Genomic DNA, 17,369 nt, shown 5'->3' on the forward strand with positions numbered 1-17,369 from the left:
GTGGTCATACGAATTTATTTACATATGTAAATATTGGAATCAAGATTAACATTGGGCCCATGAAGGGATACTTGAACTCTCAAGAAAATAAAATACAGTAACTTCCCTAAATTTTTGCAATTAGATTTATTTGCGTTGCACGGGCTTTCAAAAAGTTGAGATCAGTTTGATAGTTTTAAATATACAGGGTGGCGCCTATTGTATCTACCAATTTGAGTTTACTATCCTGCCAGAATACACATGCGTATTTATGGTATACCTACATCCTTGGAAAGTTGGGAGTCAAGCAATTCGTAGCTATACCATGGAGTGTTGGCCGGTACAGACATGGATTTCGGCGGTGGAAGCCTTCATCCAAACAGGCACCGAACAATGCGGCGGGACAATGAAGATCACCATGCACTTGTTCTAGAGAGACACAGCACTCTGAGGTGGGTTAGACAGTGGAGAGTCATGGGCAATGTGGTGAACCGTCAGTAGCCGTGAAATACACGTTATTCCACAGGACATGTTGAGACGCGCGTAATGAAAGCCTTCCCGCGTCGCCTCGAACAGTGCATCCAAGCAGAAGGAGAACATTTAGAGGATATTATTTTCAAGGTGCACTGATGTCTGTATTGTCCATATTATATACTGTATTAAATGCCTGTGTGTATATATTTTTTTTTATTTCATAACTATAGAAAGTACAGTCACTGACACTTCTGGGTTGTAACGACCCTATTGAAGAAGCACTGAAGCAAGCCATCCATGTCTGACCACCAAGCGCCTTGTGACTAGACAACCCAACAAGCATTGCAATTCTGCGGCTTGTATACCAGTCACGGGTATACATCTCTGTAAATTGAGTAGTGATGCCAAAGAGAAATACGAGAGAAGATTGTCGATCGTAATGTCTCGTGTTCTCGACATGTAATAATACTCGGTCCACGTTACGTTCCATTATTTAATGTAGTTTGGGAACGAACCTGACGAACTGGGTTTATATTTTCACTCCTTGCATTACAGTAAATTCCATATTTTACAATTATATTAATGCTTTGAACGAAAATAATACCCAGAAAAACATCGAACACACGTGCACACCACTCTTCTCACACACATGCACGTGAAAACAAATACACAAAGCTAAGTTTTAACTTCCAAGTGAATGTCCAAATAACAGTAAATGGAGAAGCACGATGTGCGAAACATTCGACTTTTCACAGAAAGAATGCGTCTATTTTTGACATACGTGGTTTCTATTAATAGACAATGAAACAATTATGAGAGAAATTAAGATGCATTTTCGTCTTCAGGTGTTGAGGAAGGAAACAGACTGACTGGAAAAAAGAAAACATTGTGTTATTGATAGAGTGTTGGTTATCGTATAGAGCTTTCACCAGTGACATCTAGGTTCGATCCCCACCAAGGAATTTTTTTTTCTATTAGTGAAGAAGTATGTAATATTGTTTTCTAGGCATTTTGACGAAAGCATACACATCAAATTTGTTCGTTTAATCTGTATTTTCATTCTTCTAATAAGTTCTCTATCACAAGGGGATATAGAGATTCTCTATCTAGGCGATAGATATCTTCTCAATGGTTCCGTAGTTACGATTCTCCAGTTCCTTCCACCCACTTGTCTCATTTATTTACTTTATTCATATCAACTCACGAAATACCATGAATCTAACGAAAACACACAGATATAGTTAGAACAAGAAACACACCTCGCGTCGAAGGTTTCAGACTCGAGTTCTGGCTTTTTTGCGAGGGTGATTATTCCTGTGTGTGTGTTTATCATCTTCGTCTAAAAAATATTCCTCATTATTGCCGTGATTAACCTAGGGAGAGACCAAAGCGACTGAAATAACAAAAGTACAGAAAATGCAAGATACATCTGCCTAGGCATGTTACACCTTGGGAATTAGCAATCTGAAAATTAACTTGCGTTTCAGTCGGCTACTTGCGAAAGAGTTTCGTGTTGTCTCGTTTGGAGTGTTGGTTATCGTGTCGGATTAGCATGCGCGCAACCCGAGTTCGAGCCCAGCGGAAGGGAAGTTTTTTTTTTTGTTGTTGTTTTTTTGTCCAATTTCATCCAATCTTATTTATAAAACTGAGGTTTCTGCAAAACCTTTTGAATTGCATTCCACTTCGTATGTTAGTAATCTGAAAGCAGCAAAGATGAAAATTTGATGTTCCGAAGCGATGTATTTGTGTATGTGTTGAAAAAACGCAGTTATTTATTAGCGAAAAGCATGCAGCCACGTGATCATTGAGAACGCTTCCTAGTTGTCAGTGCTGATATGGCAGTAGCTACAGTCTGTCAACACACACCAACTTTTACGTTCCCCGTAAAATGATTACCTTTCCACGTTTCAAAATCATGAGTGCTGTCTAAAGCAATACTTTGATACTTGCGTTTGCATGTTCGAATCTAAAGTAATACCAAATTTTTCCCCCAGCAAATGACATTGAAACCATTAATAACTGTTTGCAATGTGATATTGATATCATATATGGAAAGAATAAAAATGGAGAATCTCGCTTAAAACAACTTATAAATATATTAAATTATGTGGATACCTGATCTGAAACGTACGATGCACGATCAGAGAGCCTGAATGTTGCATTGAAAACTGCAGAAAACAATGACTGACTTATGAACAGTGAAAGGTTTTTCCATGCTCCAATGGGATTTTATTTATAACTATAAATAAACAAGGCATAGAAGGACACAGGTTGGTATGATGAACTAAATTGTAAACTAAAAGTTTTAAGTGAAGAAACAAAACACGGGTGGCGTCAATATGGTTCCCCCTTAGCCTGATAACGATTTGTCATCACCATTTCCATGTAGCACACTGCAGTGGCCTTGTACTGGGGGTGTTAAGTGACTTTTTGAGCCACCCTGTATATTTCGCACAAATAATCAAATTTTAACCTCAATAACTTGCGTTAATGACTACCTAAAATACTGAAAATTAGAAATAGACTCGTGAGGCCATTTAAAGAACATGTAATTTTAATTTGAAGCATTGTCTTAAGGACCTGAACGACATCCCGGGGCGCACTGCTCAGGGGACACCAAACACGGGCTCCAAAACATTATTTCTGATTACAATTTAAGCTAAGAGATTGCTGTTATTTTTATATCATTATGTAGGTATTGAATACACACATACATACAATAAACGTGTTCTTGAACAGTAACACTTGGAGTATTTTAAATTAAAATTATTAATATAATAATTTATTATTATATTAAAATAATAATAAATTATTATTTTAAATAATTTAATAATATTTATTTAAAATAAATATTTTAAACTATAAATATGTAACATGTTCATGCTTCTTTATTGAAAAGCAGGAGGAGCAGGGTAGAAAGATTGGATGGGAGTAGGGTGGAAAGTAGGGGTTCCAAAAATCAAGCTCACCGGGTGGAAATTTTATCTTGAGCCACCCTTGATAGAAAAGAGAAAATTTGATTCAGTCTGTCTTGCAGAACTTATTTGTGAAATGATTAACCAAGGCCGCGACAAGTTGCCATTTTACTGAATCTTTTCCTGTACAGAATCCATACAAAACTTGTGCAAGAGGATTGTAGTTTGCTAAAGAGGACACTAGGTAATTCCGAAAGGAAAATGTCATGGCCAACCACCACGAAAGCTTAGATAAAGTCTTATCCAGGTCAACGACACTTTAGCATTAATAATATAATTATTCAGCAATATCGAGCGCAAAGCGGGGAGTACAGTTTAGAAAACCTGAACCTTGATGGTGCAGTGCAAGGCCAGTTTGACAAGGAAGCCAAAAAAAGGATCTCCAATTTCAAAATCCAGAGGAACAGACCTGACATAACCCTATTTCCGAGGAAGCTTTGGCAATCTATTGCGACGAAACGGAAAGCAACACCAGAGGGCAGGTAAAGAGTGATTTTTGAAAGTTGTTTTCCGTACACCGTCTGCGAGCGTTTTTCGTACGTCAGACGAACATGTCAAGGCTAGGTCTCAACATGCAGCTCGCAGCTTTTCCTTCTGACCCAGAATCCTCCGCGGTGCGTGTTGGCAGCGACGCATCTCCGCTTGCAAATTCCGTACGCGGATATGGACCACACGTATGTTCTATTCATGCATAGCACGCGCTATTTCAGGCGCAGAAAGGTCTTGTCGTGGAGTGGCGGTTCCCCACTTCGGAAACCGTTGCTCAATATCCTCATTTGCAGCCTGCGGTCCTCCAGCCGATTGTATATTGCAGCAACATATCTGCCACTCATTCTGCAACGGTTTATTCCCCTATTTCTTTCTTTTTTAATGGAACCTTCCATCTGTCGAGCAATATTACTTAACAGAGTTTTTATTTTTTTGTAGTATTTCGGGATTGAGAAACCCAAGCTAAAAACAATCAGAATGTAGTTACTGTCAATTAAACAGAGTGCGATTTGAAGGCGGGTTGAGGATTCGCCCCTTCTGCCTTTCCCCATCTCACCATCACGTTGCCGATTTCCATGACGGATTGGTTATCACAGCGGACTACGACGCCAGGGGTCCCGGGTTCGAATCCCAGTCAGGGTATGTGTGTCCATCAATTTCATCATATTGTCATTCATCCTCATCGCGATTAGCTAAATGTGGCAGAAAAGCAACGTCAAATAGCAAAATTCAAATCAAAATCAAGTCACCCCTCAGTGCCATTCATCTAACCTTAATTATGATAGAAATCATTTAGAAGTTGTAACACTTTCAATAAATGAACTTTCATTGATTCCAACCAGAAATATTTGCAACATAATAGATAAAGTGTATGTACCACAGTCACAGTGCCCTTGAAAAAACAACTGACAACTTCGAAACTACAGGAACAGTTTCATTATCTCGTTTATTCAACTGTGCAAGTCGAAATCTTAATTTCTTCATAATTTGAATTTAGAATGTACAGTCACCTGCAATGAGAATGGGACACCTAGATAGCCGGCTTCCGTGGCGGAGTGGTTAGCACGTCGCGCTACGACGCCAGAGGTCCCGGGTTCGAATCCCGGCCTGAGCATGGTTGTTTGTGAGTGTCCATTCATCATATCATCACTCATACCCATCTTCGCAAATTAGCCAAAAGTTGCACAAAAAGCAAAGTGAAATGAAGCAAATCAATCAATCAATTAAATGGGACACCTACATCATGAAATACCCACTTCCCTGCAATGCGTTGTGTGTGTTGCCTAACTCCACGGCGATAAGCCAACTTCAACAGCAACTTTTCAATAGGAAATTCGCCCATTTATTGTCAGCAACTGTTATTGTGTTGATTGTATTCCATTTGATATAAATTATTTAAGCAATTAACATCCAATTATAAACGTACATAATATATAAGGTAAACCTTGGTATTAAGGACCACCAAATTGCTATTTCATTGAAGAACTTCATCAGGAACTGTTCAAGAAAACACAAACATGATGCATTCTGGAATGTATATTTCCTAGTTTACATTAATGACAACACAAACGACTGGGAATATAATGCAAAGGCAAAAACAACTATGAATTGATAGGTGGGTTGTATGGTGCCAATTGTCCCTTTGCTGGGTAATAAGGACCAGCCAATCGGGTATCAAGGACCGGTCCGCTTTTGAATGGTAAGTCCTCTTTCGAAACACAATAATCTTGAACTACGTCACACGAGTTTTGTTTGTCCATTCCAAAACCCCACTGAGGAAATAGAATGAAGCACTCCTCTAATTGTGATTCTTCTGCAGCTGTTAGTGCAGTAGACGTTCCAGGATGTGCTTTTAACTTCATAGAGCCGCTCAGCAGTTCTTTATGGCGTTTTGGCGCGTCTGCCTTTCGGCTGGTTCCGTTTCCCGGTCTAACTACGCAGCTTACATGCCATTTGTGTGCAGAGTACCATTTACACAAACAAAAGAGGATCACAGGCCGTGCATACGGCTGGTGCGCCTGCCGCTTCGCATTTCTTTTCGCTTTTTACGAAATTCTAGCACACGATCCTTAATGCCCCGTGGTCCTTAATACCCCAGTTTACCTTAGATAAGAAAAGATACTGTATGCGAGGTTTAAATAGTTTTCTGCAGAACTATTGGCAAACATCTGTAAGATTACAAGATAGTAAACACGATCTAATGAACGCTTGTAGTTTTCTCAAGTCAACATCGTTAAATTAATTTGGTTAAGTGCGGTTTTTCATTCGCATGTTGCATTCTGAACACCGAAATATTGCAAATAATTATAATTTCAGTAAAACCTCTCACGGCTCGATACTATTAATGCCAGGCTCAGGTACCGAGACACTGGCATAAGGTACTATGAGGCTATGCATATTGTATAAAATGTCTTAATGCTTAGAAATAACAGATTATTCGTTATATTTCGATGATATTAAGAATTTATAGTGGTAACTGAAGGAATTGACTCAGAAGTGTCAAATGGAAGCAAACGATGGTTTTGTTCACGTCATTCACTTCACAATGAATGTAAATGGTTTGGCACAGAAAATGAACCAATATGAACATATATCATTATACTACACATTGTCACGTTCCCGGTTTAAACTCAGTTGATACACTTACTATAAATTCATTTCGGAGAACACAAGACGTATCAGCCTACTATGAGGGAGGCCTATTCAGACGTGCCAATAACTTACGGGCATTGTTATGTAAAATCTCTTCAATCTCGCACAGTCGTCAGAATACCTTAAAACTTCAGCTGATCTTAAGACCACACACTTGCACTCGAAAATAAACTTCTTGTTAGAAATAAAACTGAATTAATCTTGAAATTATTGTTCGGGTACACAAATTAAAATATTAATTTTAAAATACTTCCGCCATCAAAATCAATAAATCACATCACCTAGACACCAACGCTCTAATATCTTAAGGTTAGTCAATAAGCATTGCAACAGACTACAAATTTGCGTCCAACAAATTATGACGTCATAGAATAACAAAAGTAATGTGGGCGCTTAACAACATTAACCAAACAGAACATTTATTTCGAATAAATATAAAAAAATATAAAATTTATTTTGGCTCTTTTCAGGAAAGATGTAAAATTTCACCCTCTAGTAATGAAATTCGTTTTTAAGTGCAGCTGAACAGAAATCATGATAGGAAATAAACCACTCTTCGTTTAAATTACAAACGAACTCAGATGGCAACGTTTGAGTCATTCGGATCTATCATCGATTATTGAAATCACCTATGCCATAATTTTAGATTCGTTCAAGAATTCCTAGCCAGGAAATGCGATTCAGCTCTTCTAACCTTGAATCGCTCGTTTTTGCACGTTACTATTATTATGTAAGTCAGTGAACGTGTAACAAAACATCACAATGGAGCATCCGCAGAAAAGTTCATTGCAGGTTTGATCGCATCAAGGACATCCGCCAGATTCAGCTTACATTAGCATGGTATTCCAGCACTAAGTTTTAAACACCGGATTCAGAAATTATACAGAATAATTCACAAGTTATTACAAATATTAATCCATCATTGAGAATACTTTTTATGAGGTTTAACATGTATTCATTAAGGCTTTTGTGATCTTGTTAGATATAATTCTCAAGTTTTTGCTCGGTTAATAGGTTTTGGGAGTAGTTTAATCATATACGTTACATATCCTGTATCAGTGTAGAATTCTTTACACAAAATCCTGAAAGCTTGCTATTTTTATACCTCTCTCATTGAAAATGAATGTACATAAAAAGTGTGACATATGAAAATTGGCCCTCTCGTAGCATGCTGCGAAACTAGGTAATCCGTTCAATTAAATTTGGCATATACATTTACAACTGAAGGTCATTATATTCGCATATGTTAAGTATGGAGGACATTGAATTCCGTCTAAGTATGGGAATATAATGTCCTTCAGTTGTTCACTGACTTTAAGCATTTCGTTCCGCCAGAGAAGACACACTTTGTACTATCAATTAAATTATTAGGTACCTAAAAGGCTTGCTGATGTGGTAAGTGTATGCCTTAATGAATCAAAGTAAAATTCGTGTAGGTCGTTGTCTGAAAATTATACAATCCATGCCAGTTTTTGAAGTGGGAGTGTATTAGCACAGATAAGGGTATATATATATATATATATATATATATATATATATATATATATATATATATATATATATATATATATACATATATATATATACCCTTATCTGTGGTATTAGTTATAACCTTTACCTTTTTATTTTGCCTAATTATACTAATAGGAAAGTAGAATGAACTAATGAAAGATTCAAATGGTGTAACCAAGATGATATTGACTTGTTAGAAGATAAGAATTCAAATTAGAAGAATATTATAGGGATAGGAGAATAGTTTGAAAGTTATTGAAGAGAAAAATTAGACACTTTCTGGGCAGAAATTGCAATCAAAATTTAATTATTGCCAAATCATTTGGCCTAATTTCTAAATTCAAGTAGTTAGGGTTAGGAAATTAAAGGTAATCGTGACGATGAGGATGAATAATGATTGGATGAATTGATGCAGGGACACTTACAAAGAACGCCCATGCCTAGGCCGGAACTCGAACCCGGAACCTTCGGTGGAGAGATCGTGAGCCGATCACTCAATTCACTCTGCCACCGAGGTGGCTAATCATCGTGCGTCTATGAAGAATATTAAGGAACATACCTGGAGCGAAATGGCATTTGCAACCTGCAAGGAAGAAACGAAAGAAACGTTTAGGACGTGGTGCAAGGAAAACAGAAAAGTGCAATCAGACCCAAAGAAGAAAGCAAATATGAAAAGCACAAGATAAGTGCAGCGTCGTATCAAGAATTCAAAATTATATTACAAGCAGGTGTGGGAAGAGAATTAAATTGAGATTTAACGTAGGTATAATTTTATTTGTAAAATATATTAATCATTTTTATCAGATTCAAAATTTCATGTAAAAATGCTTCATGAAGAATCATGCGAAAGAAACTTTATTTTATAGAATTTCCCCCCTGCTATGTGGCAGTTTTCTTGATTTAATCAAGAAGAGATAGATGGGCAGCCCATTTGGCACGAATGGGAGAGAAAAGAAGAGTTTACATTATTCTTTCTGGGAAACCTGGTGGTAAGAGATCTGTAGGAAACCCAAGGCGAAGAAGGAGGGATAACGTTGAAATGGACCTAAATGATATCAGTAAGGATGGAAAAGATTGTATTGATCTTGCCCAGGATAGGGACAGATGGAAGGCTTGTGTTGCTGCAGTCATAAACCTTCGGGTTTAACAAGGCTAGAGAGTGAGTTAGGTATGTGGCGGTGCATAGATATTTATTCTAAAAAATTGAAAGTTATATGAGGAGTGCTTATCCGTATGTTATATTGCAGTCATTAGAATGATCTAACACCAATAATGGATTTTGCGACAGAGTACTTGGGAAGAACGTTGGATTCTGGATATAATAAAATTAATAAATCCCTTGAAGATTCTCTAAACCTATGGCCTGGTTGATATTTTTTACATTTTCAAACCTAAATGAAAACTATGGCAAACAGTAATTAAAAAGACATGTACAGGGTCTGCATTGTAGGCAGTAGAAAATTGTGACAAGCTCTTGTACTTAGTGTTGCCCACGGGACGAGACGGGACAGGCTTTTAAAAATTCGAGACGAGACGAGATTGTCCATGTGTCATAAGACAAACGAATATTTTCGAGACGAGACAGCATTTCCACGAGACCCCACGAGACGAGACAGGCCAAAGTCTCGTTTCGTGGGCAACACTACTACTCAAATATGCACAAATTGTTGGTGATCTTGGCAACACTGCCAGTTTCATCTTGAACATCCGATAATGTCCTTGCAATTCAACTAGAGATTCTCGTCTAATGGACCCTGCACTGTTAAGTGTACATATATACGAATATTAAAATAACATCGATGATGTTATTTTCAATTTTGTAGCAAGGAGGAAACGACTAATTCCAATATTGTTATTTAAAGTGAAGCTGGGATTATCTTCTCAAAAGCATTTTCTGTTCATTTTATGTAGAGAAGTTAGAAGTTCGTAGATAGACTTAATTTAATAAATTTGTGGCCTTTCATGTGGTGACAGATTGGATCTTGATAGCCAGATCATACCTAGGGATGCAATACGTCCAGGATTTTCAGGGACAATCCCGAAATGGTATCATTTGTCCCGGTCTCCCGAATAGTTTCTTCAGGATGCACAAATATCCTGGAATCGGGTGGAAAGAAGAAATGATTAAGACTTTACTTCCCTGAACTTTTTATATTTAAATGTGTGGACGTAATTTTAAAATGCTCAGTTTACAAAACAATCCAACTCTACATTGAACCGCTCCCTCTCCATAATACAAGAGTTATCGAGTTACAAGAAGGTACACTGCAAACACTGCCGTCTGCTAGCGGTGCTGAATTTCAGTGACTATTCTCTTCCATTGTATAGTAATCTGTTTACTACAAGGAGTCAGTGCCTATCTGTTCAGTCCGCAGTTTTTAAATAAAGTTCCCACACAATGTGGGATGTAAATGACAATTATGTTGTACATACATACAACTTTAACGGGTCGAGATCCCCCCCCCCCCCTCCGCTCTCTAACAAGGTTCCGGTGAGTAGCGTCCCGGATTTTCAGTTATGAAATATAGGAACCATAATTGTACCAAAATTTTAACCCCCCCTCCCCCTTACGTGAACTATATATACACACCCATGACTGTAGTAGTGTCATTTTAGGACTTCTCAATGGTGTTACAGATAAATATTTAACTGTGGTGATGTCTTTCTTTGGATTTTCTATGTTCTCTTGTTTCTTTTAATAAAGCTCTGCCAAATGAATGGTTTAACTTTTGACAACTACTTTATCTTCTGACACCCATGACGGCACATGAGTGATACTCTAATTGTTTAACTGTAAGGCACTAATTAGCATCATGTGTGTCCATGTGTGTGCCTGTCAATGTCAACTAACGCTATCTTAGAAATTAATAGACCTGCTTGGTGGACCGATAAAGATAACATTTTGTGCAATGATTGATTGATTGAATTAGGTTATTTGACGTCGCTTTTTGCCACTTTTGGCTAACCGCGACGATGATGATGAGTGATTGAATTGAATTGCTGTTTTATGTCCACTGTATGCACAGATAGGCTAATGGGGACTTGCTCTACAGTTTAAAATGGGATCCGAACCACTGTGCAATGTGCCTCCATATGGTAAGGATATGATAATAAAGGGACACTCACAACGAACACACGTGCTGTGCTAACCACTCCGTCACGGTAGTCGGCTGAATTTCGTGAAAATGAAATTGGATTCAAACGCAAATATATTATTATGCAAATTTTCCTCATAAGCAGTTCGTTTGAAATTAACACAAACATAAACTCAGTAATGAGGCAAATAGCTGTTTCATCGGACCTGGGTAACCCGTGTGCACTTGTGCGGTGCGAGCTTTCAGCCTTGCGCCTCAAGGTCAGGAAGCAACAGAACAGGAGTGGGCTCGTTACTCAGGAATACGGATACTGCTTTGCTCTTATGTTAGACGGAAGCATTTTCTTTAACATTTTTGCTAGCATTGCTATGTAAATACTTCCAAAAACCTCACAGCAGATAGTACTTTACACGGAAGCATTTCATGTAACATTCCGGTTAGCTTTTGCGATTTACAATATAATAATAGTACGAAAGGCACACCTTCTATGCTTAGTGGACGGTGTTAACAATTGAAACTAAAATATTCTTCATATATGTATAGGCTATAAAGTATGTATTTAAGCGGAGCCATTGATTTGTACCTAACAACTTTTTACAGGAAACGTTCTTCCACTCGGTTGAATAGGTTATCGGCCTTTAAAAATATGAAGTGATACGTTCTTTACATCCAACTCTGTCGCCATTACATCTGCACTCGTGACCTAGAGCTCGCTTCTGATTGGTTATGCTATGAAAAATGCTATGGACGTAAAACAGACTATCCCTGAGGAATGCCATGGCATCTGAAATGCCATTAAGATTTTTCAGTTTACACGGTAGCATTTTGGCCATGGCATAAATGTGAAGCAAAATGCTTTTCAAAAATTCAGGTTAGCCAGAGACAGATTAGGTTTCTCTCAAGAGTCCAATTTCGGTACAAAATCATGATTTATGATTTTTCATGCAATTGTACGGCCAATAAGTATTGTTGTGTGCGTCTCATGACAAAATTTCGACCTGCTGTGTTGCCAGCTACATGGCAACCCTTAAAATCGCCAGTTATAAATCCATCAAATGCTGCACATGCTCATTATTGGTCGCAAATGACAGATTGATATGGCATCAGTCATCAGACATCTAATTATGACTCTCCGACAATTGCTTACATAGTTTTCTCACTCAAAAGTGCTTTCTGGAAACATTTTAATTCTGCCTTCCGCCAGTTATTAATTTATTTAATATTCTGTATGGAATAAATTGATAATGTTCAGCATTAAAAAATATCTCATTGGATGAAGCTTTATAATGCAGCGAGCCCGGTGTAAATCTCTCTTACGGTTCACATGATATCAATTTTCAAAATTTGGGTTGCGCGACTTTTGAAACACACTGTACCTCATTCTTAAAACGCTCCAGCAGCGCTGTTCACTCTGCAGTCCACACGTGCGTACGAGAACGCGCTCCCACAATTTCATCGGACTGACCAGGTTTCCTCACAACTCAATGTATCAAAATTTAATCTTAACTGGTGTTTAAAACTAGTTAACTCTTTACACATCAACTGGAGATTTCACTGTTCTTTATTCTGAAGCTTCTCTTATCATTGTACACTCACACTACTTAGTAATGCCACAATCGTCTTGTTTATACAGCACTTTTGTCCAGTGAAGTTCGACCGACATTATTCGATTGTTTTTAGGTAGAATTTTCTATTCGTTCATGTCCTTATTTCTTCTTAGTGAAAGTGATAACTTTTCTAACTAATCTTACAAAACGTTAAAATAAGTCAATCACAATTACGCTGTATAAATCACATAGTACTAGTAGCAGAGCAGCCACAGGCTGAAATTCGCCCATGAATAAAGAATTTATAATTTTTAAATTCTAAATTCGTTGACTCTACAGCACATGATTCTTTTGTTGTATCATGAAGTTGGGAAAACTGAATTGTAACACATTTATACACAGCCCTGCAGCAATAGTACAGTCAGGAAAGATCTCAACATTGTTGATACCGAATCGTTGAAGAACACCCTAAATTCTTACGATTTATAACCCTTTTCTGACAGGCAAAACAAATATCGGAAAGAAAAAAAAAGATTCAGTGGTGGCGGTTGGGTCCCAAAACTATGGTTCAAGGACAGTTTACTTATCCTTGGAAGATGAAGTAGTGCGGAGGCAAAAGTAGCAAAAATTGGGGAAGCAACTGCCACCACGCCCCCTAATCGCAGACAGTGCCAAGATGATGATATATAATGTAAAGTTTTTTTGTTAAGTATGTTTCAGAAATTTCATAACAGTGCTAAATTTATCCGATTGTACGGTCAGGTAAATATTGCCATTGCTAAGGAATCGTTAATCGTCGTTTTCATATTTTGCTGCAAAAATATGGAGTGCCCTACCTAAGACCATGTCGAGCATATCTAAAATAGAATCTTTCCGAAATGAAGTAAAGAATTTTCTTTTGGCAGAGCAGAGATTGTGTTCAAATACTATGATGTAACTTGTATGTTTATGTTATGTATTTTGTCTACATATTTTTACATATTTTTATTTTTAATTATTTTTTATTCATTTTATTTTATTTTTATGTAGTTGTCTTTTCACAATTTTTGTATCATTTTATTCATAAATTTATTACAATTACTTTGTCAATAGATTTTGTAACTAAATCATACAGTTTATTGTACACTGTATTAATACTGTAATAACATAAGAAATGTAAATTTAAATGTAATCGATGACACGGGTTAGGTGGCAGAACAGCCTCAGGCTGAACCTCGCCCACGCAAATAAAGAATTTGAATAAAGAATTTGAATTTGAATCCTCAGATTCTTATAACGTGTATTCCATTTTAGCCCATAAGCCAAGTAATGGTAAAAATCAAATGCACAATGCAAGGTTGGTTTCAGACTATGGTGTAAGTTGTAATAATTTAAGCATATTTTGCACTAAGTCCCTAACAATGGCAATTAGCTCCTGTTGTAACAAGTGTGTATGCATAGGCTATATGTGTGAGCAGCAATATTGGAATAGCTGTGTTTAATGTGTGTATTAAAATTGTCTTATACCGTGCGTCCATTTCGATCTGCAGCCGAGAGATCGGGAGAAGCGTGGCGGGCGGCACTGACGGAGATGCCGACATTTGCGGCCTGAAATGCCCGCTTATTTTTATGGACATATGCAGACATTTATATAAATATTGCAAAACGAGCACTAACCTGTGTTATAAGAGTATGGTTTTAATTTTAGTAGCTTAGTGACTGTATGTGCTGATGATTTTGACACGCCCACCTCTTGTGAAACACGGCGTAGAGGTTTGTTTGGAGAACGTTCTAACGCTGCACCAATATCATCGAGTTTTGCTTCGGTTAGAATCCGTCGTTTTTGCTTAGGTGTTTTAAAATTTAACGATACAATTTCTCGTAATTTAAGGACAAGATGTCTAACCGTATCTCTGTGTGGAGTTGAAACGCATGGGAATTTCTGTACAAATTACCTACACACGTCTCGACACGAGTTTGTTTTCACGTAGGTACGTGTCATACATAAAAAAAATCTTTGTTCTAACGTGAATCTTGCGGCTGGCATTCCAATCGTCTCACTGACACGTCACACATACACACTACAATAACACAAACAAGTAACTGCAAGTAACCAAGAATAACACTCTTGCGCACAGTACGAAATTAACACGCTCTTGGTTTACATTGCTCGCCACTATATTTACAACTCTGTCTTCATCTAGTCGCGAAGGAACAAAAAACTCGAGCTCGGAGATTTCGGATTGCAAGGAAGCTCACGAACACTATTGACTTTTAACGGTTTCTTCTACAGCGTAATCTTGATACAGTGTTGCACATTCAAAACCTCCAAACGATCCCCATCGGCACAAAACTCTTTCAAGGATATAAACTTAAGCAGGACGTTACTGGTCAAAACTATGATTAAAATGTTTTATTATCTGTGGCTCTTAACATCGTTTCTAAAGCGTATTTTTTTTGTGTATATAAGACCAGAACTTGGATGAATTACAGAAGAACTTTTGCGTCTTATAACACAGGTTAGTGATCGTTTTACAATATTTATATAAATGTCTGCATATGTCTATAAAAATAAGCGGGCATTACAGGCCGCAAATGTCGGCAACTCCGTCAGCGCCGCCCGCCACGCTTCTCCCGATCTCTCTGCTGCAGATCGAAATGAACGCACGGTAGTAACTAACTGATGCTTGTATTTTGCAGGCTATCAAAGTTGGGATTTTAGATGGTTTTTGACCAACACTCGTCTGTATGCGTATGGTGTTTGAGGCAATAAGCAATATTTGGTTTTGGGTAAGGTTAAAGGCCAGAGATATTACCAGGAGTGATGACCTTTTAATGCGGACATCGATATAAACCAACAAAAACTTCCTGAGCTGCTTCACATTGACCGATACACGCGGTGTCATTCTTATGGACGGTCTCCAACAAAATTGCAGCAATAATCATCGAAACTCTAAAGGTTATCAGAAAGAGAAGACCTTAAAAGGATATCATGGAACTGAGTGTTCAGTAATGTACTGAGAGTGAAAATGTTCCACTCAAAGGTAGGGTTTTGTACTGGACCATTCGCTGCTGATGCATGCAATATAAGAGAAATTAGAAGAACCACAGGCAGTGCTTTCTAACTTATTGCACATATTAACAATTAATTTTCCCTATCACATAAAATGATTTCTATCTGAGATGAGAGGAAATGCATATTCACAACATATGGATTCGTGGGAATTCTGTTAAGGAAATGAGAAAACATAAGAAGTTATGTACGGCTATACTAAATGCCAAATCTACTAACAGCTGACGTTGGGCGCTATTTCTATCTACCAATCGTCTTCGAGGGCTTAGATGGGCAGGCCATGTGGCACGAATGCGAGAGGAAAGAAGAGTTTACAGGATTCTTGTTGATAAACCTGATGGTAAGAGACCTGTAGAAAGAACAAGACAAAGATGGGAGGGATAACGTTGAGATTTATCTTTATGAAATCGGTAAGGATGGAAAAGATTGGATTGTTCTTGGCCAGGATAGGGACAGATGGAAGGTTTATGTTGCTGCAGCCATAAAACTTCAGGTTGAAGAGAGATAGTGAGTTAGCAATCGTCTTCGAGGGGTTGTGCACTGGATCGGATAGTTGTAGATACAACATCAGATGCCTTAGGAAAACGTTACCAAGTGATAATTGTTTCTGTGTGTGTGTGCTTTAGAAGGAGTACAATGAGCACTTTGACTATTTTTTTATGCGTGTTGGTCCTTCGGGATTTGCAACAGGCAGTGTATCCAACCCAAGTTTGTTCGTGCCGCTAGCAGCATTTAGCACTCTAAGATACGGAATTGAACGATAACAGCCGAACTCAATTGATTCGTGTGTCTCCGACTGGAGTATGTTTCGGTACCTACCGATCAGCGGGGACGCGGAAGTAACCGAGGACAATTACCGATTGCTGATTCGTCTATTTCCAGTCGTCTGTTCAGAAGGGCCCAGATAAAGCACTATCGTGCAGTAATCGCACAATGCTGCACAGTGAATGACATTCAAATGCTGATAAAATCGATGTTACAGGAAATATGTCTACAGGTATACATAATTAATACAGCATTTACAACTTCCTTTACCCTGTTACTGTCATACGTAGTAAAAGGCACACATAACGCAGGAAATGTAGTCCCTCCTCCACCAAGGACATGGGAGAATAAATACGAATACCTTGGGGGAAAAAATAATAAAAATATTTTTCTAGAGGGAAAAACTCAATCATTCTATTGGCACATTTATGTGAAAAACGTATTCATAATTAGCGTCCTTCCTGGTTCTATTTCACTTAGCGTGGAGCTTCGTTTTAGTCCTACGTATCTGCTTATGTGACGGGGTAGTCGATACAATATCTAGGTGCCAAAGGGTCCAAGCTCAATGAGTCCCGGCCTGTCGATGGGAGTTCCTTTGCAAATGTCACTTCGTCATTTTTTTCAATCTTCATCTTTGCAATTAGCCAAAAGCAGCAGAAAAGTTATAAAACGCAAGAACAGAACAAATTTTAGCCCTTTACTTCAAAGGCAAAAACTCACCCTTCCCCCAAATCAGAACATTGAATATCATCAAAGCTGCTACCAGGGTTTCTATTCCTAGCATACACAAATTCGGAGATGGGGGCAAATTTATTTGTACATGAAAATT

The 17,369-nt window shown here is 37.9% G+C and overlaps 1 protein-coding gene across 2 annotated transcripts in view; it reads right to left on the reverse strand.

The window, feature by feature from the left end:
- The window catches only part of Mtp (microsomal triacylglycerol transfer protein), a 197,232-nt gene that overhangs the window by 138,453 nt on the left and 41,410 nt on the right, over positions 1 to 17,369 (reverse strand). The window contains exon 2 of one of the 2 annotated variants that reach the window (XM_083141463.1): positions 8,641 to 8,664. The exons of the other annotated variant lie outside the window; for it this stretch is intronic. Within the exon in view, the coding sequence (XP_082997589.1) occupies positions 8,641 to 8,664 (24 nt within the window). The remainder of the gene's footprint in view (positions 1 to 8,640; positions 8,665 to 17,369) is intronic. 2 annotated transcript variants of the gene reach the window in all.

Source organism: Lepisma saccharinum, chromosome 20, assembly GCF_977018435.1.
Source record: "Lepisma saccharinum chromosome 20, izLepSacc3.1, whole genome shotgun sequence".
NCBI classification, from domain to species: domain Eukaryota; kingdom Metazoa; phylum Arthropoda; class Insecta; order Zygentoma; family Lepismatidae; genus Lepisma; species Lepisma saccharinum.